At 40.6% G+C, this 16,665-nt stretch overlaps 1 protein-coding gene across 1 annotated transcript in view; it reads left to right on the forward strand.

Annotated features, from left to right (window-relative positions):
- The first annotated feature begins 2,448 nt into the window (after positions 1 to 2,448).
- COL11A1 (collagen type XI alpha 1 chain) overlaps positions 2,449 to 16,665 on the forward strand; it is a 246,369-nt gene continuing 232,152 nt past the window's right edge. Inside the window, exon 1 of the mRNA XM_088153779.1 lies at positions 2,449 to 2,973. Within this exon, the coding sequence (XP_088009905.1) occupies positions 2,853 to 2,973 (121 nt within the window). The 5' untranslated portion in view covers positions 2,449 to 2,852. The remainder of the gene's footprint in view (positions 2,974 to 16,665) is intronic.

Raw genomic sequence — 16,665 nt, forward strand, 5'->3', positions numbered from 1 at the left:
AAAGGAAAGGTGGCTAGGCTCCAAATAAACTTTTTTTTTTGGTTCAGTTTTGTTGATTGTTATTTTCTAACCAACCTTCTGCAGAAATATTTTTCAAGGAGATGCAAAATTTTAATGTAAGGAGGAAAAAAAAAATCAGTAAATCTTGGGGATACTTACCTGATCTTCCCAAATGGTCTGTAGTTTTGTGATTTCTGATCTGATCGTTTATTCTAGAAGTCTCTCCAATGAACAACTTTCCTCTTTTTTAAGTTCTAGGATCACACATTAACCTACTTGGATATTGCAAATCATTTATGGTATGGGACCCCTGTGGCAAAGACTTCATATTGGGACATAACCCAGTCAAACATTTTTTTCCATAAAAGTAATCCCATTTCCATCTGAAAAGAACTGTAGATACAGCAGTAAAATGCACTTTTATAATTACCAAAGGAAGGCATAGATTCCACGCGGTTTCGTATAGATCTGCAACAGATCTATATCATTACTGATTATAATTATAAATCACACATTTAAAAGAAAGCTACCATAAGTATCACATCAATGAAATGTCACTTGAAGAAGATCTGTTGTTTTAATGTTTTGTCTGCCCCTCAGTGCAGGACACACTACACAATTTCCTTGGATAATATATCAAGAGGGCACAAGTTGGAGAAAGCAGTCTTAGTGAATTGTGCCTATGGACCAGATCCATCAGTCTCTCATTTTGACATCCTTAACCATCCCAAATCATCCCTCTTCAGCAGCTCCTTCACCTTACCCTAACAACATGGATGAGGGACATGGTTGTGTTGAACTTTTAGGGACAGTATATCTGAATGGTATTCAGAGTACAGAATACTAGTAGAGGTACAAACACCTCTACACCTACTTATCTGTGTGCATTTATTCATATTTATACATTCATTTCTGTCCTGTAGTTCCTCCAAAAGCTTAAGGCAGGTTACATGGGGTTCTACATGCATTTTATCCCCACAATAGCAACCCTGTGAGGTAAGCTGGACTCAGAAAGACTGGCCTAAAATTGCCCAGTAACTTTTCATGGCTTAGCATGGACTTGAATCTGAATTTCCCCCATCCCATTCCAATGCCTCAACCACTAGGCCATACTGGCTCCCAAGATCAGCCTCAGTTTTCCATTACACAAACACATACATTCAGGCAACGTAAATGTTATATAGCCTATTGCTTATAATATGGATAACAGGAGACTTACACTACTAAGAAGAAGAAAAAGGCCATTTTAAGCTCAGAATATTAACCCAAATGAGTTCAATGGGACTACTTGCTGAATAGGCTCAGATGGGGTTATGTTTTTCTATTGTCTTTGGAATCTGGTGTACATTAATTGCATTGCCGTTCTTATGTTGTGCTTCCCTACAGTCATCCAAAGCAATACAACAAATCAATTGCACTGAATTCAGTGGGACTTATTTCCTAATCGCGGTGTTAGGATTTCAGTGGGTTCTTCCCATGTTACTGATAAACAGCTGAGGCTGAAATATTAGATCCTATCTGTCAACTGCCTCAGCACATCTCCATTACTTTCTTGGACCTTCTAGTGATCAGGAGAACACTTATGGGTACGCAAGCGTGCATGTACACATGTCCACCTAATTTTCTGAAGCATCTGCAGCTAAGGGCAGTTTAAGGCTAAGCATTTGGGCACTTTCTCAAAGTTCTGTTGGAGTTTAGAAACTACTGCTTACGAGCTTCTACTTCGAGGCTTGCTGTGTATTGTGTCACATCTTCCTATCCCCCTAATCTGACATGTGGAGACTGGTTCCTATAGTTACTTCAGCAAGAGGGTGCATGCTCAGAAGCACTTTCTTTAAGATTCAGTCACATGTACGACCTCAAATACAGAAAGCAGTTTCCAGCTGGGATTCAAGGAATCTTTTCATTAGCCACTTGCCTGAGGATCTGCAAAAAGTCATAACCATCTCCTGGTGCCTAGGAGGCTGGCTTTTTCCTTGACCATGGCCAACCCTGAATAAAAAGTAGGCAGCGGCGGTTGTGGGGATGAATCTCAAGAGGACGACTCTGCTTTGCCTCACGTTGACTTAAGGTCTTCATCCTGGGAAGAGCGCCTGGGGGTCCCTTGCGGTCTCCCACTCCCCAGCCAAGGCAGTTCCCATTCCTTGGGAGGGCCGTAGCAATACTCCAGCCGTGGCACCTCTTTATTCCGGATCACCTGAACGTTCTTCTTTGGAACTCGGGGTCGAGAGTTCGTGAGGAGAGGGGAGGGGCGGCCAGCAGGCGTGGCTTGGAGTTCTAAGGAAACCTTCCATTGGTTTGTGCCGGGCATCCTCCCTGTCAATTTAGTTTCCCTAGAGGGTGAGAGGAGGGGGGACAGAATGGAAGGGCAGGGGCGGAGGAGGGGTCTGGCCGCCCGCCCTCTCGCTCGCTCCCTCTTCGCTACTGCTGCTGCTTTCCCGGTGCGCCTCTTGGCCAGCCCCCTTTGCGGGATGCAGCCTTTAGTGGAGATGCTGCGCTCCTCGCGTTTGGATTGAAGCCCCTCTCCTCCCTTCAGTCTGAAGGCCGGGCACAGGCGAGGACGGATCGGAGGGGCTGGACCCGGGCGCTGCAAACCCACGAACCGGCAGCGACGATCCAAAGCCGCCCCCACCTCCGCAGCCGGCACTTGGGGCATTTGTGAGCGTAGTTTTCCTTTGATTCGATGGGTCCCTGAAGGAGACGAGGCCGGCCGTCTCTCGGAATACAAGTGGGACAAGGCGGCGGCGGCGGCGGCGGCGGCGGGCGAGCCGTGCGAAGAGAAGCGCGGGGGGCGAAGGGGCCCCGACGGGGGCGGGTGGGTCGCCGTTCGCGCGCCCGGTGTGGGGCGAACCATGGAGAGGAGTCGGCAGTGGTCCACCAGGTGGAAAACGAAACGGTGGTTCTGGGACTCGGCTTTCCCCGCTCTTCTCGTCTCGTCAGTGCTTCTGCTCCAAGCTGCGGGGGTCAGAGGAGGTAAGAGAGGGAGAAGGACCCCTAAGGCTGGCCTGCCCTGGCTGGAGAGTTGTGTGGGCTGGGGCGGCATCAGGCAGGTCACAGCCCCTGATTTCTAAGGTGACCTTAGCACAAGTGAGATGGGGATCGAGGCTGCCTCCCCCTTATCACATTCCCTGAAATGAATGGCGGTGATTCTGGGAGCTGATCAGTGATTTGGGGGAGAGCACTCTGTGCATGCTCCAGGGATTTCTTTTCTCTCATGATGGTTGAGCCGGTCATCGGAGCCACTGGCCTCGGCTGATCCCTAGCTCAAATTAAGAGCTCCTTAACTTCATATATGGGAAGATGTTGGGAAGAAAAGCCTAAGGAAATCCACATTCTCACCAGTCCTGCTCATCCAACTAAATTCAACAAAGTTTATTTCTCAGTAGACATCCATAGGATTGGGCTGTGAGTTTGGAATACCATCTCTTCCCCCTGCCCCCACCCCCAGCTTTAAAAGTGCTGTGGGGCAAAGTGAGAATGGGAAAGAGGTGGGTTGATGAGTGCAGTAATGGAAAGGTGCTGAAACTGGGGAAGACGGCAATGAACCTTGTGAACAAAACTACTTTTTTGTGTGGTTGACTAGTTTTGAAACTGGTAAAGAAATGGCTTGCACAAATTCCTTCCCGCCACCTCCTTCCTTGAACTTGTTGAAGTTATTAAACTGAATGAGTTCACATACATTTGGCCAAAGTGAACTTAAAAGATAGACTTGAAAGAAGAGGAAGGAGGGGCAGAGGGGAAGGCTTGGTACACTTAAATAGATGGACCACACTATGACTACAAAGTCCACAGACTTTTTTAAAAAGGAAATTATTTCAGATTGACTGAGAGCTCTTTCTACCTTAGATCCTGAATTTAGATCCTGAAATGTCTTGAATTTACCTCAAATAGCAAATAATTCCCTGCTTGATCTGTTATTGATTTGTTTGAGAACTTTTGAATGATGCAAAGATGCTCATCAGGTGCGTGCTGGGTAGCTGACAAGAAGACTTCAGAAGAAGCCTAAGGTCTTCACATTCAGAGAGCCAGAGAATTTAATCCATTTCAAATATTACCTTACCTGCCCCCAGTCTCTGACTGCCTACCCCTGCCCCAAAGTCCCAGTTGACGCTAGCCAGCTTACGTGGCAAAACTGAAACAGGAGGGCAATGCACAGAGGAGCAAGAAACTCCTCCCTTTCCCCTCCCCTTAGGTGCATCTTTGGCAGAAGGAGCTGAATGGAATGAATGGTCCCTTAGGTGGGCACATGTTAACGTGCAGTTTCTGGAGCTGCAGATGTTGAACCTAAATAAGAAGACCATTTTTTAAAAAAGAGAGAAGGGAGATTGGGAGAAGGACATGATAAGAATAAAATTTATTTATTTTTTCCTACTGGGAGGGGGGTACTTATTTGGAGAACATTCTGGCACAGACTCATGTATAATAAGCTGAATTCATTCTAAACCAGATACCTGGGATCCATGATGGGAAGGGCTCCTGAGGAACATGAAGGGCTCTCTCCATGTTCTGATATTACAGCAATTTGCTTATATCTCTTCCTTCCCTTCTCCACAGATTTGCATTGTGACCACATTCTTTGTTAATTTCTCTTGTCCAGTGCAATCTGTTGAAGTGATTGCATAGTGTAAATGCTCTTTCCTTCCCCTTCCTTCCTTCCTTCCTTCCTTCCTTCCTTCCTTCCTTCCTTCCTTCCTTCCTTCCTTCCTTCCTTCCTTCCTTCCTTCCCACAGCTTTTATATCCCCAAGCAATGGGGACATAATGTCTGGACTGTTGCTCCATTGAAACAATCCCCCCCCCCAAAAGTGCTTCTTGCTTTTGTGAATCGGATGCTTCGCTGTGGCTCAACTGCTAAGCACGAAGGAGATGAGCAAGATGCTTTCTGAGCATTCCCGTTCAGCCTCTGGGTTCCTGATCACCTCTTGGACTGTAGCCTCACTCACCTCAGTCCGTCTATCTGCCCCCTGCTGGCCTGCTCTGAAATAAAGCAGTGGGCACAGAAATCAAGCCACACTTTCAGCTCAGAGGCAGGGGTAGAATTACTATTTTCTTGCTTCCTGCCAAGAAAAGCTTTCAGAGAAGGGATGTGTGGAGGAGAAAAATACAGCTACTGTTCCCTTAACGTTCCTTTCTTTCAAGATCTAAACATGATTTGGAGACGCCTGTCCCTGGCCAACTGGTTTGCTCTGCATCTCTTCCCTGGGAAATCAGAGGTTAAACAGCACTTTTCAAATGGAGTGAATTTTGCTGTTCTCCCAGTGCAGTTCAGATGGTTGAAAATAGGCAAACAGTAGTTTTGCTGTGTGATGTTGATCCTTCTAGGGTTGTAATTCACTGAAGTATGCAATGTGGAAGAATGTTCTGTTGAAACTGCCCTCTGGGTAGACATATATTGGAACGCTGCAGTCTGATGACAATTTGACAGAGTGATTAAAAATCAAGCTTTTGACAAATCCCTGCATCTCCTCCAAATATCTGCCTTTTTTCTAGAATGCCAAAAAGAAATCTCCAGACATACTGTTCTTTGTTTCTTTTCCCAGAAAAGTCCTCAGATACTTTTCTGAACTGTGGTGACTATTTGAAGTACAGTCAAACTTTTGATCACTTTAGCAGGTATTAAAATTAAATAGGAGTGAGAACTCATTTGGCATTTCCGAAAGGCATAGGTTAAAAGTTGCATTTTTTAAACTTTTTTTTTAAACTTTTCCCTTTGTTGTGGTTAACAAGACCTCCAAGATATAAATTAGATATAAATTGGCTCCCATGCGGTGGTGGGAGAACACAGAAAAATAAAGATGCAATATATACAATTTATGTAAATAAAGCCAAGGTAGAATAGCCTCTAGTATAAAAAAAATACTTTAAAAACAAATGTAAATTATGTTTGTTTTAATATTAGATTGATTATGCATGATTTTACTTAAAAGCAGTTTTCCAGGCAAGTCTAATGATTTTCTTTTAAAACTTAGTAAATCCCAATTATTATAATCTTATACCTAAAATAAGCTCTGATAAATCTGGAGAAATTTCTAAACTGTCACAGAAATATAATTGCATATATGCAGTGTGATATTATTCTTGTTAATATGAATGCAACTCTGTTGAATAAGTGATGCTGGTTTTATGTAAGTGAAGTGTATATAGTGCTGTAAAACTGGAGTGATTTAGAAATATCTCTGCAACATCCTGTGATGAATGATGTCAGAGGTTGATGATACCACCATATAAGAATTCCCACTGAGAGAATGTTTTGGGAATTCACATACATTTCAGGTCTCTAGTCTGGACCCTTGTGCATAATGCTTCATTTTCATAAAACAACTGGTACAAATATATGTAGACACATTTGATGTACTTTCTCATCTTTTCTTGGAAAAGTAGACCTGTATGCTTATTCTAACAACTTTTTTGTGGGCTACTTTTGTAATATGGAATCAGTTGCCAAGGATACATGAATAGACTGCTTTATTCAACTTCGCTCTAGTTGATGAATAACATAACAGTTTTATTAGGATGTATTGTTTAATGCATAGCAGATTTAAATTTAATAAAAAACAATGAAAAGACAGTATTCAGTGAACTTTACAATAGAAACATTGAGGTAGCATGTGCTGATTGATTATGTTTATTACAGTTACAATTGTTCTTTTCGGATTACATTGATACAGTATCTAACCTTTTTCTCAGATGTAATTCAAAGCAGTTTAGGCAGAATTCCTAGACATCTTATCTACTCAGAATAGATGATCAAATTATAAAACAAAGGGAGGATATTTGAAATAAATTCTAGTTGGTTTCTCCTGCAGACATGGTCTTGAGTCCCACGGATTAGAGAGCAATATGATCCCAATGCCCTCATTGCACACCCTTAACTTTGGCAGTGAAAAGAACCAAGGTCCAGTCTAAAAAAACTTTTCAGTGGCCAAACACTGATATCTTTTTCTCTCTCTCTTTCTGGTCTGGCAGCTGACACAGAAATATGCCTGGTATGTTGTGTGGGTCCTGCAATTCTTTACTTGTCCTTTGCAAGGAGGTGAGAGGAAAAGCCCTATAAGGAAAGGAAGATAGATTTTTCCTCCCTCACTGCTAAGCCACTCCTTTTGAGAAATGGCTTCCTATTTTTTTGCTGACTTGTATATTTTAAAAATCTTGGAGCAAACCTCCCCTTTTTGCAACATGGAAGAAATGTGCATGTTTTTATCTTAAGTAGTTTTAATCTTAATAATCTGTGTCTGTAAACTGTCTGCTAAGGAGAAGGTGATTGTAGAACAGGGACATATTTCTTAATCCTACATATCTCTTGCTTGTTTGAAGTTTTCTAGAGAACTAGAAGTTTGGGTTTAAAAGGATCATTGAATGCAGACTCTGGATTTGAGGCCATAAGATGAAATATGGTCTACTTGCTGGCTCTATAAGTTGATTATTGCAACAAACAATTAAAAGGGCATGGGAATGAGGTCTGCATGCTCAAAGCAGTAGGGCCTGGAAGCAATGTGGGCTTTGAATGTAATAAATGGGACTCTGCCCATTTCGGAAATGATTTGGAAGACCTGCTTTGGCGCTCAAGCAAGAGCAACACCTCTCCGGACAGGAACCTAAAAGAATGCGCCTGCTGTAATGAATGGCAGAGAGATGTAGTGTTCACGTTTGTATGAAGTCTGAAGCACTTTCTGCAAATTGTTTTTGAAGTATGCATAGCCCTTTTAATAAATAAGAAAAAGCACTGCTTCTTTGACATCAGTAAATAAATGAATATTTAAGTATCATTGCTTTGAGGATACTTTATAGCCTAGTATTACATTGCTTAGTTTTACGTGCAGAAGATCCCATGTTGAGCCTTTGGAATTTTTAGTAAAAAGGGACTAAGGAAGTTGTTAGGACATAAGAATCTGCCTTCAGCTTGAGATGCTGGCAGCAGCTTGGGATGTTCCATATAATTCAATTGTGAGTATATCTGACAACAGACTCCTCTTTTTTTCCTTTTGTCCAATTGCTTTTTTTTTTTTTAATCCCATCCATGGATTCTGAACAGACACACTAATTCCCCAAATGTAAATAAAATACAGGTAGTCCTTGTTTAGCAACCACAATTGGGACTGGCAACTTGGTCATTAAGCAAAGTGGTTGCTAAGTGAAACTGTGACTGTGCTTACATTCTTACTTCAGCTGTTCTTTGCTTTACAGACCTGTGAAGGTCGTAAATGTGAGGGCTGGTCACAAAGTTACTTTTTTCATCCCCGTCATAACTGTGAACAGTCACTAAATGAGTCAATCATTAAACAAGAACTACTTGTAAATACTAACCTTCTTTAAGCTGTTAGTTTCCATACAATCCAAAAGGGCAGAGAGAGAAAACTGGGCAGTGTCTGCTGGCCCAAACTCTGTGTGTCCCATTTGCCTTCAAATGGTCTGCGTGTTGGAAATGTCTCTGCAGAGGAAAAGACAGCCTAATGTACTTGGGAATTTAAGACCTCAGCTCATGGAGGCAGTCAATGAAAAGAGGGGAACTTCTTCTCTACAGAGATGCAGCCCCCATAAGGATAGTGTGAAGGCTGGGTCAACTGAAGACTTCAGAATAGGTGATGGCCAACAGATAGGGATGGGACTAGAACCATCTTTCTTAATGCGATCTGAATCCCATGTTCATTTTCCAATAAAAACCTAATTGATGTATTATGGAGGACCCTTTAATAAATCCCTCCAGTTCTCCTTGGCATGTGTAATTTTTGTCCACTGTGGCAAAGGAGGTGGTTTTCCTGCCCTGCGGCTGTTTGGTCTCTTCCAGTGTAGTCTTATATGCCAACCAAGAATGGAAGAAGACCATACCAAAAGAAAGGAACTATGAGAGTATTGCTGTAAGTGTAATAATACCAAAAGCCTACTGGAATCTTATGCTTCTGCTTTGTATGGCCAAAACTGTAGATTTACCAGCCAGCATGGTTAAGAAGTTTGCTCTTTTTCTTGCCATATTTTCCTACTTCCTTTAAAGAAAAAAAATATTTTACCATGTGTTAATTTACTGTTGGGCCCGAGTAAGCTAAATGAGAGCAGGAGGCATCTCTTATGCTTTGGAGAAAGAAATTATTTCCCGGGGGGGGGGGGGGTAAGGGGTGAGGGGACTATTTAGTCTTTTAGAATGAAGATATCACAATCCCAAAGCCACAAATCGGCCACTACCTCTGAGCTAACATAGAAAGATGTGTTGTTATTATCAGCTGTCATGATTAAGAATCATTTTTAAAAAGAAAACAGTAAGTTAACTATACAAGTTAATATCAAAACAGTTGGTCTAGCGTAATCTGGTAACTGTGATAGTCTTTTAAAATAAGATAGTATTTAGGAGTTCTCTCTCTCTCTCTCTCTCTCTTTTTTAAGAAAACTTTGTGTGAGAAAGATTAGGATACTGGAATATGCCAAAATAATGATACATTCAGCACAAGAAATTAAAGTTAAATTATCTTGTGCATGTTATTAAGATGTGAAATTGTTAATTCTCAGAAATTTGCAGAATTGGATCCAAGTAGCCAAACGGTCTCCCAAATCAAGATTAACATAATCTCAATCTCTGTATTGTATTCAAGTACAGTGAATGATTTATGCATTTCCTCCTTCAAGAGAATCTGGTTTCCAGACTTGGATGTCATCACACAAATGCCATGGCTAACACACTTGTGTCAGATGTCAAGATGCAAGGATATAATGACAGCATTTGCATGAAGACGTCTTGGCACACGTGTAACTACTGTGGTGTCATCATGGCAGTGAATGGTATTGTGCAGTATTTGTGTTATTGCCATTTTTATTATAGCTGTGGAGCTGTCAAAAACGATCGCTGTGCATAAAGAAATCAGATGGCAGTCTAGCACATCAATTTACGTGATTCAAATATCATGGTAGGTCATGGTTTGTTGAATCCCAGTTAAACAACTGGCTAAGTTAACACATTAAGCAGAAAAGAATAACCCACAAATGGCTCTCAAGCACCCATTTATGGCCCTTCAGCATTCCCAAGATTTTGTTGCTAAAACTCAGCAGGATCACCACTGAAGGATGACCATTGAATTGTTCTTTGAGTGTAAGTGCTAGAACAAACAGCTGATACAATTCTTGCCATTAGTAAAACAAGAAACAGATGGAAGCTCCCCACTTCCTCCCAGATGAGAGTCACTTCCAGCACATTATATAGAGCAGGCAGGAGAAAGAGGAACAAACTTTTTGAACATTGAATGCAGTATAAATAGAATTTGCAGTTGATATACAGCAATCACTGGAATTTCTTTTACAATGGCTTCTTAGCTTTTCTGCAATAAATCAGAAATAAATGTATTCTTGTTTGCCTATATATCTGCATGTTGGGAATATCTGTTTCCAATCCTTTAATCAGCCTGGAACCCATATTCAAGACCAGCATAGAATATATCATCCCATTAGCACAAGAGAGAAAAAAACTCTCAGAGTTTTTTCTGAGAGCTGAGGAAATGAATGAAACCCACAATCTTGTGAATCTTGCCCCTCCAAAGGTATTTAATATGATGATAAAATTAATTGGTGGGCTGGTCATATTAACATCACAGAGCCAATCACACTACTCAAGCCACCCGTCAGCATTCTTCATATTAGAAGTAAAGTTGCCACACGATATATTGTCTGCAACATTCCCAGAATCTGCTGGATTTTCAAAAAGAAAATGCTATGAAGCCATCTGATTTGATTCACTGCTTGAAAGCAGATCCCTATTTGGATTTATGACTTATTTCAGTGGGGGATTCAGTCAAAACACTGTCACATCAAAGGACTTTTTCAGAGCTTTGGCTAGCATTAATATTCCCATAGATTTGGCTACTTCATAACTGAAGTGCAAGAATCCTGCTTACTATTCATGAGACTGACGTTATGGTTGTATTCTTTGGAATCAAAATGAAATTCTTTCCACCAAATTGAAGGATGTTGAATTAAAAAATGTGCAGAAGGAATTTGGACACATGACTAGCTATTTGTATTGATAGATCCATATTAATTTGCTTTTACTACTGATCAGTAAAAGGCTATAATGCTATTCTTCCAAACCAATTCCTCTGCAGCTGATTATTCTTGCAGTATATGGACTTTCAAGATCTGATTATTGAGACAGATCTGCATAAACATTGATTTACCCTGTTGAATATGGCCTGCCAGCCAGGTATGGATGAATGTATGATGTATAATCTCCCTCCTAGTTCCTATCAAAATGCCCTCTAATTCTTTGAAGATTGCTCCCTCTTTTAAAGATTTGAAAATCATCTTCCCAATATTCCACCCTTTATAATATTGGCACCCCATACCTGCACTGAAAAAAACTCAAGAGGACCATGACATGGCAGCAAAGAATATGAATTTTCTGTCTTGTTTTGCTGCCAACTAATGGTCATCTGGATTTTTGCATATGTATATGGTATGCCTGTACAATAGTTACTGTGTTCTACAATGCTTATAAGAATGTCTTATAATTGTAATACATTTTCTCACCAATAAGAAAAGCGTGTGAACCTTCGACCAGCCTTGTTCTTTTGACTGACTGTTGAGGATAGATTATTTTTCCTCCCTGTATAGATGTAACTCACGTGTGTAGCTTCTTTGCCAGTTTTTTTCTTCAATGATGAAATTATTATTCTGTATTGTTGCCAATGAAATAATAAATTAAACAGAATGAAAACCATAAATACCAAAAAAGTGAACATATGCTACACATATAACCAAAATTGAATGGTGCAGTTAATTAAAACAAATCTTCATCCTTCTTGCCAATTCTTTAAAAAAACCAAACTCTCCACTAACTTATTTAAAAGCTATGCATTGTACCGTTCAAAAGAATTTTCCAAGGTAGGTATGCAGCTGAATATTCTAAAAATATCACTGAAACCAGTGTCTAAAATACAAACTAAAAACAACAGCACAAAAGAGACAAATAAAAACAACTAAAAACATAAAGAACAATAATTTCAATCAATGAAATCTTTGATTCCAAGCTGGAAACAAAACATGGGAGGGTAGGCTTAAACAGTGAACCTAACTTTTATGTAAACAAAAAATCTAAATGTTTGAACTGATATACCTCTATTTGTCTAGTGCAGTTTGCCAATTTTGTTGTATTCTTTGGTACTTTGTATAAAGGACATTAAGGGTTAGTTATCCAAGTGTGATCTATCACTAGTTTACTCCTGACTTTTGCAAGCTGTCCGTGAGCAGCCTTGTCATGCATTAGTAAATCATACAGATGAACAAATGTACCAGCTCTACAACATTAAGTTGCAGCAATAATAGCAGAATGCATCTGGATAGAAGCTTCTTTCCTTGCTCAACAAATCTTAGCGACAGGTTTTATATTAATGTTTTGGATAAAGTTTTTAATATCCTGAACTTGATCCTACAGTTTGCAGGCTGGCAATGTTTCTAGAATCAGTTCTCATAAACTGATAGCAGAATACACAACAAACATCATTTTCTTCCAACCTGGTATATCTAATGGAGGCTGCAGGAGTCTTCAGATGTGGGCCACAAGTAACATTTTACCCATTCTTGGGCCAAATCAGTTTTTTCCAACCTATTTTCCTCCAGTTGTTCTGGAACCACAACTCCCAGAGTTCAATTTATATCACTTTCCAGAAGTCCCATGCTAGCTGGGACTTTTGGCAGCTGTAGTGCCAGTGAAACTGCAGGACACCAGGTTAGAGAAGGTTGGTTATGTAAGGACAGCCTTTTAGAAGCTTGAAGTTTTATCAGTTTTGGCCTTGAGTGTTATATGACCCTGGTATATGACCATTTTCTTAACCTGCCTCAGCCAGATACAGGCAAACTTCATGCCTTCTCAAGGTTGAATCTTGATCTTGCTCAAAATCTTCTGAGTTTTTGTTTTCTCCTGGCTGGTGGCTCAAGGCAAACAAATAGTTTGGTAGGTGGATACCTAGGTGGTGGATGGGGATGGGATCAGTGAAGAATAAGTGGTTAATAACCTACAACGCAACTATGTAGAATAGTAGCATAGCATAAAACAGAATAGAATATGCAGGTTTTCTTCTTCATAATACTGTAATGTAAAATATAATTGCCTAAGTAAGATAAATGGGCTTTGTAACTAGGGTCTGTGCTCCTCTCTCCATCACGTGCATATGTCTACTTCCTCTGGTTCAAGTCAACTTTCATTTTTTCTACCCCTGGAATTGCTGTGCCTTTCCAGGCAAGAACATACAGCTTGTCCCATGCCCACTCAACTCCACTGCTCTCAACCTCTTGGTATCCAGAGGCTGATATACAAAGGAGAAGTTATACTCAATCAAAGCCCAGGTGAATACTTCACTGCTTTTTATTTTTAAAGGCTCCAAAGGAAACCCTGTTTAAATTAATCCCTGTTATTTTTTAAAAACCAGTTACCCTTGGACTGATTTGTTGTGTGGTTTATATTCTTTGTGGATTGAATATTTTTTTCAGGAATCAGTAGATGTGCAGTATATACAAGGATCTTATCTGTAAAATTTCAAAAAATAATTTGAGAAATAATTAATTTACCACTCCACATTGCTACAATTTTATTTTCTGTCCAGTCTCCTGTTTACTTATAATTCCTGCCTTTTTCTAGTGGAGAGTACATCGTGTTTCTTGCTTGCTTTATCAGTTTTTGAGTTACCATCTCCTCAGATATAATCCTGAAGAAAATGCATTCATTGAGTTTAACTTGGTGCTAGCATTTCAACATGGGGAGTATCAGTTCAGCAAGTTAAAATGTCTCTAAAAGAAGCAATATTTAACATGTAAATAAGAGAATCCTCCTCAAGTACAGTGTATTTAGCCGTCTGGCTACCATCAAAGCAAATGATGAGGACCTTCAGGAACTCAATGATTTCTTTGTAAGACAGATGGAGAGTTGGGGAGGCAACCTTCTGGAGAAGAATCAGGGCAGGAAGGGTTGCTTAACTCTTGCCCTAGCTAATGATTCTTCTTGCTAATGTTCTCAGGCTCTTTTTTAATTTACCCTATTTTAATTGGTCACTAGAGATCAGTCTAGTGGTGGCAATGGTCTTTAGAGAGCATGTGCAAGGGAGAAGATGTGGGGGGCAGAGCCCTTATTCACTCTTCCATTGCCTTTTAGCAATTGGATGGTTTGTCTCAGCAAAGGTGTTAACAATATTTACTGAGATAATGTTTATTGCTGCCTGGTGTGATTTAGTGGTGGTAGTAAATGACTTTATATGAAACATAAATCTCTAATATGTTCTTCCTGTGGGCAAACTGTCTCTTTAGATATTACCTCTGGATTTTCCTACCATTTGGAATTAAATGGTTAGGAATACTAGCAGAAAATATACTGTAACAAATCTAACCAGCAAACTTAGTCTGTCAGCCTTGCAAGGTAGTCCAGACAGGCAGCATGACCCGATGGACTAATTCTACTTTATGGTAAGGTTACATTAACAGAATCTTGCAAGTATGAAAGTACATTTCCCCCCCATCACCTTTACAACCCAAAAAACTTCTGAGAGGTTTACTATGCCCACATTTTTTGTGAGCTAAGCTGCCTCTTGTCCAACCATTCCCCTGTCTCCCAAGGTAATTCCCACATACCATTACAAGTTCCAGCTTCTGCTTGCTTTCAACTATAACTAGGTGCTTTTAAAACAGAGGTGAGTAAAATATATTGGGATCTACTGAAGATCTTCCAGTAGTTTTCTGTGGTTCTGACTTGCTGTTGTGTAAAGAATAGCAGTAGGAACAACATCTTTTGCCTTTTAAATTAAATTGCTGAAAAAGACCACATGGAGGACGTGAAATAAGAAGTGGATTTGCAAGCTTAGTACTATACTAATGACCAATTTCTAGGCTAAGCATGTCTTCATGGATATAACGAATCTCAATTCTTGGCATGTGTCCTTCCAACTGAGCCACTACTTTATGGCTATTTTAGTTGTTAGACTTCAAGGTCTAAAGAAATGTCAGTAGTCTGGGGTCCTATCAGGATGTAAGCGAATGGACAAGTTGCATTCCATGCAGCTCATGTCTGGTTTAAATATTCTTATCTTGTGTGCTGGCCCATGGTTATGCAAGGTTATGCATGTAGTAAGGTATTAGCTCAGTAAGTCCACACTGAGATAATGCTGCATGTATCTTCCTATGTATGTGAACCTAGAGAATTTATTGAGAGCCCCTGTGTGGGAAGTTAGATGAAAGACTTTCTCCTTGGCTTGTCTCCTATATAAACATAGAAACATAATCTTGTGCTAAGCTGCTACTAATAAACCCTGTTGATGGTGCTTTTAGACCATTAATGGAAATGCTGGAGGAGCTTGATCTTGAGCTACTCCATTAAAATGATTCTTATGTTTTACGTTGTACCAGTGTTGGCCTAAAGTGGCCCATATCTTATGCCAATTAGTTTTAATGTACATTATGCTTGTTTTTTTTTGTTTTTTTTTATGGTAGAAGTGGTCTGGACTAAAGGATAAAAAACAAAAGGCTGGCGTGTGCATGTGGAGGCCACATAAGATGGAAATACCCACTGAAATAAAAGGAATAGGATTTACTGAACTTATTCCCAGTGCCAAACTGAGGACCAACCCCACAAGTTCCTACAAACAAGTGCAGTTTGTGTATTAGTGCATCAATTTTCCTTTTTATTAGGTACAGTCCTTTTTTTTTTTTTTTACTTCCTGAAACTTATTGCCAGTTGATCACTGCTGTGATAAATAAACCAACAGGCAGTGCTTCTTAGATCTGAGCTGGTGGTTATATAGATGCTCAGTATCTGCTTAGCTTCAAGGCCACCAAACATTGTACAAAATGTTTATAAATTCATAGGAAGAGTAGGAAGAAAAAATGATGGATTTCTATTGCTGGAGGTATAAAGAGACACATTCTTATCCTGGCAGTAGGCAATGAATTATTTAATCCAGGTTCATTCTTCTTTGTAATAAAAAAATCTTATCTAGCTGAACTGTGTATGTTAGACTTGAGTCCTAGCCTAGGAAACAGGTTTAGCTGTGTAAAGTGAGGTACAGTGGAACCTCGGTTTACGAACTTAATTCGTTCTGTGACTCTGGCCGCAACTCGAATTGGTCGCAACCCGAAGCAAATTTCCCCATAAGGTTCAATGTAGTTACCGTTAATCTATTCTGGCATGGAGGACAGGGAGGCGGCTATTGCTTGGAGGGAGAGTCCCCCTCCCTACAACCACATGTCAGGGGCAGAAAATGGCCGCGGACCACGTGTCAGGGGCGGAAAAATGGCCGTGGACCACGTGTCAGGGGCGGAAAATGGCCGCGGACCACGTGTCAGGGGCGGAAAATGGCCGCGGACCACGTGTCAGGGGCGGAAAAATGGCCGTGGACCGTGTCACGGGACGGAAAATGGCCGCGTATCCTGTTCGTACCCCGAGCCGGAGTTCGCAAACCGAAGCAAAATTGTGCAGCCGGAGCTGGTCGTAACCCGAAAAGTTCTTTAACAGAGGCGTTCGTAACCCGAGGTTCCACTGTATGTGATTTACTGCTGAATCCTTTTTTATCTTTTTGAAGAGATCCTGTAGGTAGGTTTTTTAGTAAGTGTGTGACAGCCCATTCAGGTATTCAGTCCAGGGAACAGTCAATGCAAGGATTAGTGGAACTCCAATTTATTGATGTAAGTATAATAGCAGAACCTTGAAA

This window comes from Python bivittatus, unplaced genomic scaffold, assembly GCF_059951505.1.
Source record: "Python bivittatus isolate LINGU-HERP-01145 unplaced genomic scaffold, Pbiv_v1 ctg000700_np1212, whole genome shotgun sequence".
Classification (NCBI taxonomy): domain Eukaryota; kingdom Metazoa; phylum Chordata; class Lepidosauria; order Squamata; family Pythonidae; genus Python; species Python bivittatus.